This window comes from Watersipora subatra, chromosome 1, assembly GCF_963576615.1.
Source record: "Watersipora subatra chromosome 1, tzWatSuba1.1, whole genome shotgun sequence".
NCBI classification, from domain to species: domain Eukaryota; kingdom Metazoa; phylum Bryozoa; class Gymnolaemata; order Cheilostomatida; family Watersiporidae; genus Watersipora; species Watersipora subatra.
The window spans coordinates 46,418,776-46,438,427 of record NC_088708.1 but is presented as its reverse complement, the minus strand read 5'-3'; the positions used below and the strand labels follow the sequence as shown (position 1 = coordinate 46,438,427).

The 19,652-nt window shown below is 35.8% G+C and overlaps 1 protein-coding gene across 2 annotated transcripts in view; it reads right to left on the bottom strand.

Moving 5' to 3' along the window:
- Positions 1-17,696, bottom strand: part of LOC137385595 (small G protein signaling modulator 3 homolog) — a 28,483-nt gene extending 10,787 nt beyond the window's left edge. For both annotated transcript variants that reach the window (XM_068072088.1, XM_068072089.1), the window contains exons 1-8: positions 17,577-17,696; positions 17,064-17,182; positions 16,384-16,450; positions 11,221-11,351; positions 9,321-9,518; positions 8,067-8,201; positions 4,984-5,179; positions 3,940-4,089 (exon numbers count right to left, since the gene is read on the bottom strand). In XM_068072088.1, the coding sequence (XP_067928189.1) occupies positions 3,940-4,089; positions 4,984-5,179; positions 8,067-8,201; positions 9,321-9,518; positions 11,221-11,351; positions 16,384-16,450; positions 17,064-17,182; positions 17,577-17,619 (1,039 nt within the window). In that variant the 5' untranslated portion in view covers positions 17,620-17,696. The remainder of the gene's footprint in view (positions 1-3,939; positions 4,090-4,983; positions 5,180-8,066; positions 8,202-9,320; positions 9,519-11,220; positions 11,352-16,383; positions 16,451-17,063; positions 17,183-17,576) is intronic.
- Positions 17,697-19,652: the final 1,956 nt, after the last annotated feature.

Here is a 19,652-nt window from a genome sequence, read left to right as displayed (position 1 = left end):
TGTGAGGGCAACTTGTAAACAGTGTTTATCACAGAAAGCTTATATATTCTTTCAAGCATGCCCAAATCTGCTGTATGTAGTTGTTTAAAGAGAAAACTAACCATGTTACAACTCCCAAAATATACGTATAAAGCAGTCGGAGCATTTTAGGACTCACATCTGTTCTAAGGACTCTGAGTACTCAGTGCAAATTGAGTACAACTTGCGTACAACTCAAGTTTATATAGAGGAGTCTGAGTATTTTACAACTCAAGTGTAAATAGAGGAGTCTGAGTATGTTACAACTTAAGTGAGTGTATGTAGACGAGTCTGAGTATGCCACAACTCAAGTGAATATAGAAGAGTCTGAGTATGTTACAACTCAAGTGTATATAGAGGAGACTGAGTATGTTACAACTCAAGTGTAAATAGAGGAGTCTGAGTATGTTACAACTCAACTGTATACAGAAGAATCTGAGTATGTTACAACTCAAGTGTATATAGAGGAGACTGAGTATGTTACAACTCAAGTGTATATAGAGGAGTCTGGAGTATGTTACAACTCAAGTGTATATAGAGGAGTCTGAGTATGTTACAATTCAAGTGTATATAGAGGAGTCTGAGTATGTTACAACTCAAGTGTAAATAGAGGAGTCTGAGTATGTTACAACTCAAGTGTATACAGAAGAGTCTGAGTATGTTACAACTCAAGTGTATATAGAGGAGACTGAGTATGTTACAACTCAAGTGTATATAGAGGAGTCTGGAGTATGTTACAACTCAAGTGTATATAGAGGAGTCTGAGTATGTTACAACTCAAGTGTATATAGAAGAGTCTGAGTATGTTACAACTCAAGTGTATATAGAGGAGACTGGGTATGTTACAACTCAAGTGTATATAGAGGAGTCTGGAGTATGTTACAACTCAAGTGTATATAGAGGAGTCTGAGTATGTTACAATTCAAGTGTATATAGAAGAGTCTGAGTATGTTACAACTCAAGTGTATATAGAGGAGTCAGCGTATGTTACAACTCAAGTGTATATAGAGGAGTCTGAATATGTTACAATTCAAGTGTATATAGAGGAGTCTGAGTATGTTACAACTCAAGTGTAAATAGAGGAGTCTGAGTATGTTACAACTCAAGTGTATACAGAAGAGTCTGAGTATGTTACAACTCAAGTGTATATAGAGGAGACTGAGCATGTTACAACTCAAGTGTATATAGAGGAGTCTGGAGTATGTTACAACTCAAGTGTATATAGAGGAGTCTGAGTATGTTACAACTCAAGTGTATATAGAAGAGTCTGAGTATGTTACAACTCAAGTGTATATAGAGGAGACTGGGTATGTTACAACTCAAGTGTATATAGAGGAGTCTGGAGTATGTTACAACTCAAGTGTATATAGAGGAGTCTGAGTATGTTACAATTCAAGTGTATATAGAAGAGTCTGAGTATGTTACAACTCAAGTGTATATACAGGAGTCTGAATATGTTGCAACTCAAGTGTATATAGAGGAGTCTGAGTATGCCACAACTCAAGTGTATATAGAGGAGTCGAAGTGTGTCTGAGGATGCCAAGGTTACCCTAGGCCACTTATATTTCGCTAATATTTAGTTTCGTGAGTAGCACACAGAGTAAAATTTCGCTGCAACTTAATTTCGCGGCTCTGATGAGTGCGAAAATATAGTGATGTGAAAATAAATGCAGTGGAAAAAACATTACATTCCTCAGGTCCAGTTCACTAATAAGAAAAAAAATCAATTTGGGAATAGTTCGTATTTGTAAACCACAGGTTGAAATGTGTGGGTGAGATCGACAATTCAATTTGATCACTTGCTGCCATTTGTTTCTTAGACTATCAATGACGTCTAGGTCCCTCCCGCCGTGTTTTTCACACTCGAATCCCAAGAAGAAGAAAATAAATAGGTAACAACCAACTTCACAACCTAAACTGCATAACCCTTACGCTGCCATAAACACATTTATGCGTTTTCTAGGGGCCACTGCCATAAACGCATTTTTGGACTTTCTCAGCAATTGAGTGGTAACCTGATTTTATTATTTGTTGACCACATAACCCACGGTCTTTAAGAGTTTTATGAAATTGACTGTGTTGTCCAAAGATTTCTCTATAAAATCAGCCTAAAACAACGAAGCAATTTTAAACTTTTGTTTGAGAATTTCTATTCTAAAAACGAACATTTTTCTGTGAGTTCATTAACTAACCCGCACGAGTCATAAAACAGGTAATTAGTTGTTGATGACTTAATAGCCAATTTAGATTTTCTATACAGATAATTAAAGTAGAACTTGAAAAAATACTGTATACATATCATGAAGCTATATCGGCAATTTCGGTAAAATGGCTGGCACTAGGCCAGTAACGAATTTGTACATGGTTGGCAGTGAAAGAGATAATGTGGTTGGACCTGATGAGGGTTGATATTGTTTTTGGATGGTAATAAAATTCATCACTACAATAATTATTCTTCAATTTTATGACTTCACCTACCAGACTTTCATCCTCATCAGTTACAAATTCGGTGACTCAACTGGTATAATCTTAATTTGCTTTGCCATGCTGCTCAGTCGGTGTATTAGCTATAATGAGTTTACCAGAAATTTCCCATTTATCCCAACCACAGACGAAAATTGCCTGCATTTCTAATATTACGATTTTGTTGTGGATATCAATGAACAAAGCTATTTAACTTCGCATTTTCGCTCGTTCGTTATGATAGTTTAGTTTCACTCATTAAATTTTCGCGAGAGGATGACACCGCGAAAACGCGAAAGTTAGGTGCCGCGAATACATAAGTGTCCTAGGGTAGATAGAGAAGCCTGTAGCAAGTCCCATTTGCACCATATAAAAAGTAATGAGAAAAAATGAAAATACTGGTATAAAAGGGACAGCAACTAACATGTCGTATCCTAGAAGCGTGTCTAATATAACCAAACAGCTTTTTTATGGACTTGTAGAGCAGGGACGGGCAACCTTTTCAAGAAAAGGGCCATTTTTCAAAATGTAACTATTGTCGAGGGACGCATCATACAACACCTATTTGGTATTTTCTGTTTTTATTAAAATTTAAAAAAGTAACATATAATGTAGAGCATTTCAGAAACAAACGAGTCCCAGTTTTAATTACATTACCATACTTTTCGGACTATTAACCGCACCCTTATATAAGCCGCAACTGCTTTATTTAAAAAAAAGATAATAAAACAATACATAGGCCGCACCTTTGTACAGACCGCAGAACTCAGGAAGGTGATTTTTAACATGGCAGCAACTTTGCTAGTTAAAATGGAACAGTGCCGTTAAGCACTGTTTCGTATTACCGACGCTTTTTAACCCAGTGCCTAATGGAACAGTACCGTTAGGCTTTGTTTCGCTTTTTCTTTTACCGCTAGAGGTGCACTAACCGGAGATTCCGGTTGATGCGCCCTAGCGTTGAAAGAAAGAAACACAGAATAGCCGCACCCTTATATAAGCCGCATAGCACAAAACATGAGAAAAAAGTAGCGGCAAATAGTCCGAAAAGTACAGTATATCAGTTATATTATATCAGTTATCAAGCAAGCGTACCAAATTAGAAATTGGTGAAATAGAAGATTAGATTAACGGAAGAACAAATCGCTCAAGTTTAAAGCCTGGTAGAAAAATCCCCTTTAGAGCATTGGCTAGAATTCATTTTTTATAGCAAAGAAAGAGCCATGGAAATCTTTATACCTAGGTTGCTGCACAGAATGCTACAATCGTTTTCTGTAAATATTCAGAGAGATTTAGGTATGTTTTCATATGAATTTTGCCATGCCTTCAGTCACAGTTTCTAGCTCATCACAAATCACGGAAATATTATTTTGCTATGTCTGTTAGTATTTTAAAACCCTGCTGTATAGTGCAATGAATTTCAAACTACAACACCTAAGGAGAAGTGCATGTAGAAGAAACTTGCCTTCATCTTAAGCATGCCCAGAGTTACTTGAAATATCACAGTAGACCCGTGATAGAAGAACAAATCCAGAATCCTGAGAAGTATCCTCTGATGAATAACACCAGCGAATATAGTTAAAAACCAGTGAAGGGAAATAAGAGAGATCTCTAAAAATACATAAATATATATGTATATAAATATACAAATACTACACTCCAATAGTATGAGCTTGTAAGGAAAAGGTAAGTAAGGCCACAACCATTCACATTTTAAACATGCATAACATGAGAAAATGTGAAAAGATTTAGCATACATGTATATGCATGTATATATAAAATATGACAAATATAAGATATAACAAATATAAAATATAGATGTATACCTATATAAAAATATATATAAAGAAAATGTAAAAAGACTTAGTAAATGCTATAATGCGCCAAAAGATATGTTCACAGGAGAAATCGTTTCAAGTGCTATTATTACAAAACATGGGCATATGTAGTTTGTAAGACTCGGTAAAGTTTTTGCAATGATTTACATGTGATGTTTTTCAAAAGAGACTGTAACAAGCTTATACGCAGCTCTTCACACAATATTTATACCATCACAAACTCAGTCGACCTGAATAGGGGCTGCGTAACTAGATCAGTTACTATTTTAATGTCATGTAACTTTCAAATGTTGTATAACTTTCAAATATCGTTTAACTTTCAAATGTCATCTAACTTTCAAATGCCATCTAACTTTCAAATGCCATCTAACTTTCAAATGTCATCTAACTTTCAAATTTCGTCTAACTTTCAAATGTCGTCTAACTTTCAAATGCCATCTAACTTTCAAATGCCAACTTTCAAATGTCGTCTAACTTTCAAATGTCATCTAACTTTCAAATGTCATCTAACTTTCAAATGTCATCTAACTTTCAAATGTCATCTAACTTTCAAATGTCATCTAACTTTCAAATGCCATCTAACTTTCAAATGTCGTCTAACTTTCAAATGTCATCTAACGTTCAAAGAACGAACAAAAGCCCAAAACTAACCAAGTTCATCACTCACCGACATCATAACGTCTGAGCAGATCACTAAGTTCTGGCAAATAACTGGCTATTAGTTCCACAAGTATTCGCTGGTCTGCTTGCACACCAAGAAGGGCACTAGAGAAGTATGAAGCAGGCAGCATATCCTCTATGACAGTGCAGGCTAACCAGAAAGCATCCTCTTCTTCCAGATATAAAAGAAAAGAGGCGACAATCTACAATGAGAGAATAGCCATGAGACATACATTCCAAAAGGTAACCGCGTCATATCTATGAGATGTTACCAGACAACTACAGTGCTAACTTGCGTGTAACAAAGACAAATACAGCCAAACCTCGACTTATGATTGGTCGTAACTATCCTCAAAATTTTTCGACATTCAACATATAACTGGAGAAAATATTGTTTCCAACTTACGAAGTAATTCCTAACATGTGACATGTCAATTTTTTCAAAATATGACAACTTTGTAAGTAAATGCGCTACTGCTAATTAAAAATCAAATGTAATGATAAAATATAAATTAAGACAATTTAAACATTATCTAGTGTGAGTTGAAGTAAGTTGTACCAGACATTTTTATCGAGAAATCAAGAACTGTATTTGTTAAACGGTTTAGAAACATTTGGCATGCTCATGCTCAATCAGTAACTCAGACTAATGACAAATCCAAAGTTTGCAGGGGTTATGTGGCTGATTACCTACAAGACAAACTAAACAACTTAATGCTCTGGTAGCACATTATTACCGCATCATTTCCTGTTGCCTGAGGCTTTTAATATTATTGTTTAAGATAACTTAATACTAATATAATTGCTGGTGTGTTTTCATTTAACCCAATTTTTATGATATGCATTGCTAAAGAGTTACGTCTATTCTGTGCTATCTCTATTAATATTAGCAATGATATTTAGCTAAGAAAATAGTTGAGTTGCAAATTTTAAATTTAGCCAATTTAATATTAGTTGAATTTTATTTCTATCAAACTTAATTAAGTATTACAAAAAAAGCATATGTAAAATCTCCCATTGTTAGCTGCTGTAGAAATATGAAAATAGCCCAATTTGTCACTATATTGAAACACTACAATGCAATGAATGCCCAGGTAATAAAAAATTTTTTGACAGAAAAATTATTTGTATTTAAAATATAAGAACATTTGCCATTTTAACTTTCAAACTTCATATCATGAGAAAAATGTTTTTGTGTAGTTGAAATAAATTAAAAGAGAAAATAAAAACAGCTGTAAAGGTTTTCAAACTTTGTCAAACAAATTTAATTTTAAAGCTTGATATCACGAAAAAAATGTTTTGTGCAAGTCAAATAAATTAAGAAACAAAATAACAAATATAAAAGTGTTTAAATGTAAAAGTGAAACAATTAGCAAGTAATAGCTAAATTAAGTCTGCTTTGCTACGATTACAATAAAAGATCATTTATTAATGATACAATTAATATGAACTGAAAAAAAAATAAAAATCCTGAATATGTTGAATGTATAATAACAATTTTTGCACAGAAGTTTGTGTGTATAAAAAGGTTACGGTTCCAGCAGAAGCTATCCATCATAACTTTGAATATGACGATATTGGTACATGTACCTCTTGATACTGGTACAAATTAAAAAATGAGATACCGTATACTGTTTTTGTCTGAGAGAGTCTTACCGAGATAATACAATTATCCACATGAAAAGAATTGGCCTTGACCGCGGATATAGCAATTGAACCTTACGAAAAACCGAAAATAAAAGTTATAGAAAACACAAAAAAGCATAGTGTTTCATAGAGTTAATAAAATTCATAGTTTAAAATAATACATCATTTAGCGTGTGCATAGGCTATAAGGTATATGATGTCTTTGACCAATATGCCTTGTATAGCTCAGTGGTAGAGCGCATGGATTTGAAACTTGTGGTTCCAATCTCCGTGAGTTCAAATCCATCACAATGTGAAAATTTCACTCCTAGATTTTAATAGCTATAGCTGGACATACACAAATAGGTAAACTCTGAGAAATATATTGATTGGGCTTTTTACATTTTGAGGGCAACTAAAAATAGAGATTTTTTATCATGTTTTGTAATAATTACGTAATTTTGCTAAAAATAAAACAAAATTTAAATATTAAACTTCGCTGACTTTAAAACTAATGCAACAACAATATAATATTACTCGTATCGATAGATGACCACACTCAGTGGACTAAATTACTTGAATTCCTAAGCATTATGCATCTGACAACTCAACCAATCATAGCACAGTAATTCCTCACTATTCACGGTTAATTGCGGCCACTGCATCCCGAGATAAGCAAAAATCAGCGAGCTAGAAACTAATAAAGTCATTTTTTCATTATTGTAAACATTTCTTCTATTCTATGTTGTTTGAATGAACAATTTTGAGAGTCGTGGGAGTTTAAGTTTAGGAAAAATGATCAAGGAGGTCACGAGCATATTACACTTCATAAAATTTAACAGGCAAAAAGCGAACTGCGATGGCTTCTGGCTTACTGACGCTCACGGAGGGATCTCATCGGGTCAGAGTATGAGAGAGATTTACGTATTCTATATATTTTAGTTTCTTAATTTTTTGCTTTTATGCATTTTTATTCAATTTTAATTTTTTACTGAATATGTTTTACCCCGCGAAGTACTGAAGTCGCGAAAGATGAACCGCCAAGTAAGAAGGAATTACTGTAATCGGATTTGTATCGGTGACAAACGCTAGACGAGGTGAGACCGGTTACCCAAAAGCTTCAGACAACAAAAAAGAGTGGATAATGCGCTGTTCAAAGCGGTGTCTATTAGTTAGTCAAGTAGGTAGTCGACTATATAACTATAACAATATATCTTTACATCTCTAATTAACCTGCATGAAGAATGTTTATCAAATATTTCATGAGGATATTAATCCTGAGGGAAAGTAAAGTTGTCTGCTCAATAACCATTTTTGCATTATGTATAGACTTTGCTACTTCCAAACCTCCTTCAAGAAGAATGAGTGTGCCCAGTTACACACCAATATATGTCTAAATGGTCAGAAAGTTAACATTAAATGATAAAAAGACCTGAAGAGTGGAGATAACTACAAAGGACTCACCACGCCCATGCCTTGGCAGTAACCGATATCAGGGTAGAGCCAGGCGATCCCCCGTAAAACACGCCTCAATCTCGCCACACCTGTACTCTTTGCACTGCAAAAGCAGGCGTTGCTAGGCAACGTTCTCAACAAATCCTACAATAAAGAAGCCAGAACCAAAGATCATAAAAACAGTTGAACTTAGAGATAGTTGAGTGTCAAAAGGATGGTCCATAGTTGCTAGTAATAGGTTACACTCTCAGCATTCATCTGCTAAGATGGATGAATATGCAGTACACAGAATTGTTCCCAAATTATTAAAAATTATGACTTTTTAATGACATCAATGTCTGCAATGAACCAATCACAACAGAGCTATGTCTCTAATATAGTAAGTTGACAACATCTGTAATGAACCAATCACAACAGAGTTATGTCTCTACTCTAATAGTTTGACAACATTTATAAGAAACCAATCACAACAGAGCTATGTCTCTAACATGGTAAGTCGACAACATCTGTAAGGTTGAGAGTTGACTTACAGGGAGGGACTAAAACGCAAACCTTTACAATATGTAAAAAGGAGACTTGGCGAGGAGGCCAACTTGGTGAAATCCTGATCTTAACAAGTTCAAATATCAATGGCTATAACAAAATCCCCGCTGGCTCTGTACTCAGTCAGTTTCCGGTTGCTGATCCTTGGCTCACTAGAGCTTGAATAAGTAGTGTCTACATATGACCTAAACGTTGTAATCCCTAAATAAGGGCTAAAGATGAGCACAAATTTAATAAACACAAAGTAGAGACATCGAGCAGTGCAATATCCGACAAGATGAAAGCTATGCTTATGTATTAAAAAAAGGTCAGAAATGACTAAAGACATTTTCGGACATTTACTAATTTGTATCTATCTACACTTCAACAACAAAGAATTTTATTGGGATCAACCAATATAGTAAGTAGATGTTCAAGTCAGAATTTTGAGTTAAAAAATCCTTTGGTTGACTTATTAGCGAGGTCGACTTGCATGCCGAATTTATTGTAATTATTCACCAAAATGGTGTGCCATGGGTTTTAATGAAGCAACAAGAGGAATATGCATACTAGTGCCAACTCGGGTATTTATGAACTGTCATATAATCTAATCAGTGCAAATAATTGCCGCAATTTTTCAACCTGAAGAATACATGATTGGAAATGGAACCCCACACACCTACCCCATACTTGTCAAAAACCCAAAAGCACCTTTAGTTTTCATTTCTGTTCTAAACCGACCTTTTCAATTTGTCTGCTTGAGACAAGGTTTTCTATGGAGCTTGCATTCACTATGTTATGATACTCCAACTCTGATTTCTCCTTCTTTGTGGCCGCTCCACTAAGACTAGACCAAATGATTGGGCGCAGAGAGTGAGGAATTCCTTCTTGCGTGATCATATCCTGCAACTTCTGCGAAGGCGGCAAGTGTGTTTTAACCTGCCAGTAAAGTTGTTTCTATCAGTAAAAGTGCATAATAACGAATTCAAATTTCAGCAGCATCAACCAAAATATGAATTGGATCAGCTTTGCTTTCATGATTTCCCTTCACCGCAATGAAACTCGGTCAAAAAGTATCACGTCTTAAAGTAACTTGCCATTCGAAATCAGACCATAAATAACAGGTTGTGAGGCTCAGTAAGGCCTTCTGTAGAGTTCAGCATTGAAAGAGCTCATGATTTAGCTCCAGCGAGAATTTTTGTGAGACGAAAGACAAACAAAGTAGTGTTAACATGAGTGTTAGTGTTAACATGAGCAGAATAAACAATTTAACAATTGCGACTACACGAGCAGCACTTATTGTACACATAAAATGACAAGCAGCGAGACACATAGAGAGCACAGATCTGCCATTAAATCCCGCAAATACTTTAAAACTGGTGTGATCGTTGCGCTCAAATCGACTGTGCACATGCTAAGCTGAAAGGAGAAATAAAAGCTGTTATTGTATCATAGCCATGGCCACATGCTGACAACAGCAAAAAGGTCTCAGCACCATAAGATGCAAAGCTGAATGAAGAAATGGGATAATTGAAAAATAGTGTAATGTGTAATCACACATTACACTATTTTTCTCGTGAGCAACCTCCCGCATACTCCACCACCTAGCGGCCGCATCGAGAAACATTTCGAGTGCTCGTATCTCAAAGCAAAACTTGGCGCGTAACTTTCCACATATCTCAAATTTCTCGTATGTCAGCCCACTCCGTACCTCAAGGTTTCACTGTACATAAGTCAGCACACTAATGGATATATGTAACAATACATAGAATAAAAGAAGAGAGGAACTCTTAGAAAAACCTCTTGCTGGATCAATAGAATAAACCAACAGGGATGAAACGACTTTCATAAATTACATGTTTTAGCGGGATCACAAACAATTAAAGTTTTCCAGAGAAAAGCAAAGCAAAAGAAATTATGATTGTAACAGCGAAGATCACAAATTTGTTTCTTGAAAGTTTTTCAAAGGCACTCAGGTAGATGTTTACATAGACACTCAGGTAGATGTTTACAGAGGCACTAAGGTAGATGTTTACAGAGGCACTAAGGTAGATGTTTACAGAGGCACTCAAGTAGATATTTACAGAGACACTCAGGTAGATATATTCATATGAATTATATTACAGCATTACAAAGCACAGTTTTGGAAGTGAAATAATGAGTCAGTGTGTGTTCTTACAAACCAGAATCACACAACACATGTATCAGTCATCACATGCTGTAATATACCAGTCATCACATGCTGTAATATACCAGTCATCACATGTTATAACATACCAGTCGACACATGCTATAACATACCAGTCATCACATGCTATAACATACCAGTCATAACATGCTGTAACATACCAGTCATCACATGCTATAACATACCAGACACCACATGCTGCAACATACCAGTCATCACATGCTGCAACATACCAGTCATCACATGATATAACATACCAGTTATCACATGCTATAACATACCAGTCATCACATGCTATAACATACCAGTCATCACATGCTATAACATACCAGTCATCACATGCTATAACATACCAGTCATCACATGCTATAACATACTAGTCATCACATGCTGTAACATACCAGTCATCATTCTATTAAACACCTAACCGTAACACGGCACAAAGAGGCTAACCTGATTAATGGAAAATGTTGCCATGTCATCTCCGTGAGAGAACTCAAGATATGCCAGCCACTTGAGCTTGTGCTTGGGATCCTCAGAAAATGGAGTACTTAAAAGTTTGCTAGAGTTCTCCTCTGGCCCGTCTGTTAAAGTACAGGCATACGATGAAAGTCGCAGATTGTTTCAAGACTTGAAAAGCATTGCCTGATTTAGAACAAAGCAATTATAAGCCAACAATAAAATTTCACTGACAGTATTTGATAATACACGAATTATTTGATAATAAAAAAAATAAGAGAAACATAACAATGTATGGAGCAAATGGTTAACAAAACTAAGTTTATAATACTTAGCTTTTAGCTACTGTCAGTTTCAAAGATCCAGTCTATTCTCTCATTATGCTGTACTGCGAGTGGTGTACTGCCTGATGAGGGGTCTCATTAGGTTGTACTGCCTGATGAGGGGTCTCATTAGGTTGTACTGCCTGATGAGGGGTCTCATTAGGTTGTACTGCCTGATGAGGGTCTCATTAGGTTGTACTGCCTGATGAGGGGTCTCATTAGGTTGTACTGCCTGATGAGGGGTCTCATTAGGTTGTATTGCCTGATGAGGGGTCTCATTAGGTTGTACTGCCTGATGAGGGGTCTCATTAGGTTGTACTGCCTGATGAGGGGTCTCATTAGGTTGTACTGCCTGATGAGGGGTCTCATTAGGTTGTACTGCCTGATGAGGGGTCTCATTAGGTTGTACTGCCTGATGAGGGTCTCATTAGGTTGTACTGCCTGATGAGGGGTCTCATTAGGTTGTACTGCCTGATGAGGGGTTTCATTAGGTTGTACTGCCTGATGAGGGGTCTCATTAGGTTGTACTGCCTGATGAGGGTCTCATTAGGTTGTACTGCCTGATGAGGGGTCTCATTAGGTTGTATTGCCTGATGAGGGGTCTCATTAGGTTGTACTGCCTGATGAGGGGTCTCATTAGGTTGTACTGCCTGATGAGGGGTCTCATTAGGTTGTACTGCTTGATGAGGGGTCTCATTAGGTTGTACTGCCTGATGAGGGGTCTCATTAGGTTGTACTGCCTGATGAGGGGTCTCATTAGGTTGTACTGCCTGATGAGGGTCTCATTAGGTTGTACTGCCTGATGAAGGGTCTCATTAGGTTGTACTGCCTGATGAGGGGTCTCATTAGGTTGTACTGCCTGATGAGGGTCTCATTAGGTTGTACTGCCTGAAGAGGGGTCTCATTAAGTTGTACTGCCTGATGAGGGGTCTCATTAGGTTGTACTGCCTGATGAGGGGTCTCATTAGGTTGTACTGCCTGATGAGGGGTCTCATTAGGTTGTACTGCCTGATGAGGGGTCTCATTAGGTTGTACTGCCTGATGAGGGGTCTCATTAGGTTGTACTGCCTGATGAGGGGTCTCATTAGGTTGTACTGCCTGATGAGGGGTCTCATTAGGTTGTACTGCCTGATGAGGGGTCTCATTAGGTTGTACTGCCTGATGAGGGGTCTCATTAGGTTGTACTGCCTGATGAGGGGTCTCATTAGGTTATACTGCCTGATGAGGGGTCTCATTAGGTTGTACTGCCTGATGAGGGGTCTCATTAGGTTGTACTGCCTGATGAGGGGTCTCATTAGGTTATACTGCCTGATGAGGGGTCTCATTAGGTTGTACTGCCTGATGAGGGGTCTCATTAGGTTGTACTGCCTGATGAGGGGTCTCATTAGGTTATACTGCCTGATGAGGGGTCTCATTAGGTTATACTGCCTGATGAGGGGTCTCATTAGGTTGTACTGCCTGATGAGGGGTCTCATTAGGTTATACTGCCTGATGAGGGGTCTCATTAGGTTATACTGCCTGATGAGGGGTCTCATTAGGTTGTACTGCCTGATGAGGGGTCTCATTAGGTTGTACTGCCTGATGAGGGGTCTCATTAGGTTGTACTGCCTGATGAGGGGTCTCATTAGGTTGTACTGCCTGATGAGGGGTCTCATTAGGTTGTACTGCCTGATGAGGGGTCTCATTAGGTTGTACTGCCTGATGAGGGGTCTCATTAGATTGTACTGCCTGATGAGGGGTCTCATTAGGTTGTACTGCCTGATGAGGGGTCTCATTAGGTTATACTGCCTGATGAGGGTCTCATTAGGTTGTACTGCCTGATGAGGGGTCTCATTAGGTTGTACTGCCTGATGAGGGGTCTCATTAGGTTATACTGCCTGATGAGGGGTCTCATTAGGTTGTACTGCCTGATGAGGGGTCTCATTAGGTTATACTGCCTGATGAGGGGTCTCATTAGGTTGTACTACCTGATGAGGGGTCTCATTAGGTTGTACTGCCTGATGAGGGGTCTCATTAGGTTGTACTGCCTGATGAGGGGTCTCATTAGGTTATACTGCCTGATGAGGGGTCTCATTAGGTTGTACTACCTGATGAGGGGTCTCATTAGGTTGTACTGCCTGATGAGGGGTCTCATTAGGTTGTACTACCTGATGAAGGTCTCATTAGGTTGTACTGCCTGATGAGGGGTCTCATTAGGTTGTACTGCCTGATGAGGGGTCTCATTAGGTTGTACTGCCTGATGAGGGGTCTCATTAGGTTGTACTGCCTGATGAGGGGTCTCATTAGGTTGTACTGCCTGATGAGGGGTCTCATTAGGTTGTACTCTAAGAGAGGATAGACTAGATCTTCAAAACTGGCAGTAGCTAAAAGCTAAGTCTAATTATTCTTCAAACAAATTATAGATTTAGCTTCATATTTCATATAGAGCATTTTTATTAGTTTTACTCAATTACTTTTTAGATGATTATTTACTTCAGCAGTCTATATATACCATATATGCAGTATATACTTACAGTATACACTATATATGTGGTATATATTTACAGTATACACTATATATGTGGTATATATTTACAGTACATACTATATATGTGGTATATATTTACACTATATACTATATATGCAGTATATATTTACAGTATATAGTATATATGCAATATATATTTACAGTATATACTAAATATGCAATATATATTTACAATATATACTATATATGCAATATATATTTACAGTATATACTATATATGCAATATATATTTACAGTATATACTATATATGCAATATATATTTACAGTATATACTATATATGCAATATATATTTACAGTATATACTATATATGCATTATATATTTACAGTATATGCTATATATGCAATATATATTTACAGTATATACTATATATGCAATATATATTTACAGTATATACTATATATGCAATATATATTTACAGTATATACCATATATGCAATATATATTTACAGTATATACCATATATGCAATATATATATACAGTATATAATATATATGCAATATATATTTACAGTATATACTATATATGCAATATATATTTACAGTATATACTATTTATGCAATATATATTTACAGTATATACTATATATGCAATATATATTTACAGTATATAATATATATGCAATATATATTTACAGTATATGCTATATATGCAGTATATATTCACTGTAAATATATACTGTATATGTATATTGTATATGTATACACTTTGTAAATATATTTTAGCTGAATGCCGCATTGCACAGATAATAAAAAAGTGTTTGCACAAACAATTTATTTTGAATCAGCTAATATATTTGTTCAGGATTTACAACAGCTTATAAACAATAGTAGGTAATGTACGTGTAGTTGCAGGGTTGGCATAGTATTTCCTATGGCGGCTATTACCACCGGTTTATACCGGTTTTTACTGCCCGAGAAAAACTCATTTTTGTCCAAAAGTGGGGAAGCGGGAAAAACTAAAAAAACTCTTTTTTGACAAGTTGACTAATGCTTAAGCAAAGAATAATAATACACTTATACCATTAGCTGTCATAGCGCTTCTTTATGGCTCTTTAACAGTACACAGACTAAGAAAGCGCATAACCTTTATAATTGGTTTATTTACTAAATATTGAATGAAAAGACCAGATCACAAGATTATATCCGTTTATTTACATATATTAAATGTTAATATTGAATAAAAATCCAAATTGATGTGTGAAACATGACAGTAAGCATAATACAACAATTAGAAAATAATTGAAAAATGAAAACACATGAAGACAATGCCAAGTAGTCGAGACCGGTGAACTGAACAAACGGATATGAGTATTGAGATTAGAGTATTTAGAATTGATTGTCTAAGAAAAGCTAATCCTCGTATTCAGCTGAATCATTTCCTAAAGAAATTATTTTTAGGTTTTGGTATCAAGCTACCAGTTTGGACGCTTTCTCCACTCCAAGCGTGTTGCGCAGCTTGGTCTGCACTAAGGCAAAAGTGCTAATCAATACACGTCAAAACAGTTCTATTATTGGACTGTAAAAGGCTCATCGTTATTTAACATAGCTCGTATCTTGGGTGTTGATTTTTTCTAATTTTTCCCACTTTTAAACACTATTTTATTTCCATTGCTATTGATTGATAGAAATATGGAGTCACGCAACTAATTGTTTAGTTCAATTTTCCATCTTAATTAGATTTCATTGTTTAGCAAAATATTTGGATGAAAAATTCTGGAGTTATAATATTACCCAGTTGTTCCCGGTTTTTACCAGTTTTTCCCGGTTTTTACCAGTTTTTTCCAGGAAAAATGCCAACCCCAGTAGTTGCCATTGGCTAAGTTTTTTATCCAATAAATTTAAATAATTTACGCTAGTAACTTAAACTAATCTAAATCTTTACTATAATAAGAGCCGTGATTATAATTGTGCTTATAATTGTTACGTTATGCGTCGTGATCTCTCATGCAATCACGACCTTCAAGTGTGCTAGTAGTAACCAATAATATCTTCGCAAGCATTTTTGGGGAACACATTTTAACTGGTGTAGTAAGTATGTGCACAATTATTTTGTAGTATGGCAAGTAGGTTGTGTGGTGTAATAAATAAACACGACTGTCTGCAGAACCAGAGTTCCAAGTTCAATTCTAATATGAAGTGGTTTTTTGCTCCCAGACCTTTCTAGCTATAACTAAACACTCACATTTATATAGATAGAAGATAAATTTGCTAATGCTTCAGTTATTCGAAACTACTAATATATATGCTAAAGTTCTATAGCAAATCGTTCTAGTCTAGTTAAATACAAAATTGTTAATCATTACCTTCCACTTCAACCTTGAATCCGAATTCATCATAGCGATAGTCAACCTGTCCACTTTCATCCTCAGGCTACCAAATAACATAATTAAAACACTAAATAGTTCCACAGTAACACATTTGGCACTACTTTATAGTCATTGATATGAAATCTGGGACTGTGAAATTTCAACTGTTATTTTAATCTTTGAGGGACATTCTATAAAACTTTTCAAGACAAAACGCTATGACATAGCAACATCGAATAGCAAATCAAAGGTACAGTTTAGAAATGAAACATTCAGTTTGGGCCTTTTGAAGATTCTTTGCACTTCGGCAGAGCAATTATAAACATTACATCAAAAATATTACTAGTTCCACTACTTCCACACTGAAGCTTTTTGAGCCTACAATCAAAGAAAACTTATGTGTCAATCTCCTACCGTGATAGATTATGTCGATATAATTCATTTGAGCAAAGACCATTCAAGTTTACCAGCAATATAAGCACTTATTTGGGCCAACAATGCAAGTCAATTGAAACAACACCTGGATTTTTGCCTCTAAGCTCCATTTCTATTCTTTCAAAACTGACTCAAAGTATTGTAGAGCCTTTACTGTCAAGTTCTAGACTTACTTGGAGTGGAAGTTCAATAAATTCTTTTACAAATGTAAAAAGTTGATTGAGAAAATTATTCAAACCTACAGGACTAAGATCTATCGCAGAGTCATGAGGCCACATAGAAGTAATCAATGCCGAAAATGGCCCATCTTTTCTTCCTACATCTATCCCATCTTCTTCTTCATCTTCACTCAGTGTCTCCGCTGCAACAAATTGCAGGACCAGCTTATATTGTGCTTGTAAACAAGTAATTTTATTACCATATTAGAACATTCAAACCAGAGCTATAAATCGGCTATAATTCTTCTGCCAACACATAGTTAGTCATTTAGTAAACTTAGACAAATTTGACGCAAACTATTTGGTTAAAGTCCTATATCAGTTACCTATCTCTTTCCATCAACTAAAAATTGTACTGTCTTTTTGCATCATATGTTGACATCGAAATTTCAAAACAAATAATTATTATAGAACGAACTTCTAAGCCTGAGAATACAACATTTCCAACATGTCTCATAGACGATAAACCACGTTTTAAAAGTACAACCAAACTCTGTATAAAATCGAATAACAAGAGCACAGTATCCGCTATCACACCTGAAATCACTTGATTGCTGTAATTTGTTGATATACTGCTCATGCCTGGTAAATCTCAGCAGTGTGTATAGGAGTTTGACTAAAAAATATGTTGAGATTTGGAGTCGTTTTATAAATAACGGTCCAAAGCTTGTCAACTTGTTCTATATGGTTGGGGTTTCTCGGGGATATGCTTGCTTACGTTAAGCCAACTACATTGACCTTGGGTTTATCAATCAACAATACAAAGGAGACCTCTTCAACCGTACGACACCCAATAGATGCGTTTAAAAAATGCTTAACGGTTTCCGGTTATTAATGGAAACTGCGATTTCACGAAAGCACCAGTACCCCATAGAAATATAACTAGAAGCTCTCAGGCTATTTCATTTAGGTCTCGTAATATGTACAATTAGAGCTACATGTATACAGTACGTACAACTACATGTAACTTCCCACCAACCGTATTTGCTTTATGGTTACGTATACTGTATGTATGCACACATGTACTTCAAAGGGATCCTCTTTGCACTTCCGCTAATAGGCTATCAAATAAAATTAAGTCATACTATACAGTTGGAGTTATCTTTTCATCAGAAAAGATAACAACTCCAAAGTATGTTACCTCACATTTCAATTCCATGCTACTTGTACAAATATGAAAAATGTTTAAAATGAGAAATTTTCGTGTAAATGTAAAATGAACATAAGAAAATTGGTAATTACTTCATTGGCCTTCTCATGATGAGTTTTTAGGAACAAGCGTGTAATCTTGACCTTGTATCTCCTCATCATTCATACATAATCATGAGAGCTAAACGCAATCACAATCAGCCCACAAAACCAAACTGCAACCCAGACTTACCCAGTCACCATCAAAACAATGAGAATGTCAAAATTTTTAGCGGACTAATAAAGATATGATTATTTCGTCCTGAAAAAATTTCTTTTTATTTAGATTGCACTTACATCTGGCGCCCTCTTAACTTGCTACAGGAGTTTGCAATTAAAATTTATTTACATTAGCTCTAACCTAAAACCTCATCAAACTCTTAGGAGTATGATCTTTGCATAAAAAATAAAAGTGTGGTATTTTCTACTGTGTCCCGTTACAGCATTATAGCAGAAATATATGTGATTGTAGGCCAACATTTGTAGGTGTAGACTAGAGACAAATGTACAGCCCTACTTAAACATATGTTTATGATTCTGCGCATAAACTTGAGCAAATGTGCATAAAAGCATCTGTAAACAAAGAGTGAAAAAGTTCATTCTGAAAACTGTGACTGCAGTAAAAGCGAGACACCAGATTTTTCACTGGAGTTGTTTGTTGTGACTAAACATGAAAAGTTAATCCGGAAATAATTTCTTCAATAGCTTTGTTGCCGTCTTTTGATGTTTAGAGGATGAGTGCTTCAGCCAATTGTATTACTTATCAGTTCAGCTCTTGAGGTTTTTAGGTGAAGGTGAAGCCATTTTTTATATTTAAATAGCAATTTGAATAGCTTATTATTACTATATTTGAATCTGTATAACTGTGCTTGTCATTTGTCATAGTAGTAGTAGTAGTAGAAGTAGTAGTAGTAGTAGTAGTAGTAGTAGTAGTAATAGTGGTAGCAGTAGTATCAGTAGTAGTAGCGGTAATAGTATCAGTAGTAGTAGTAGTAGTAGTAGTAGTAGTAGTAGTAGCAGTAGCAGTAGTAGTAGTAGTAGTAGTAGTAGTAATAGTAGTAGTAGTAATAATATTATTAGTGGTAGCAGCAGTAGTAATAATAGCAGAAGTGGTAGCAGAAGTGGTAGCAGTAGTAGTACCAGTAACTGTAATAGTAGTAACAGTAGTAGTGATTGTAGTAGTAGCAGTAGGAGTAGCAGTAGTAGTAGTAATAGTATAAGTGGTAGTACCAATAGTAGTAGTAATAATAGTAAAGTAGCAGTAGTAGGAGTTACAGTAATAGCAGTAAAATGAAAATTGACAAATTAAACCTACATAAAAAATGTTGTTATACTACTGGACTTTCTTATCTAGAGAATTTGTCACCCAAGTGATTGATCTTCAAAGATCAGTTTTCTATTTGTAAAATGCAAAAAGTTGAGTGT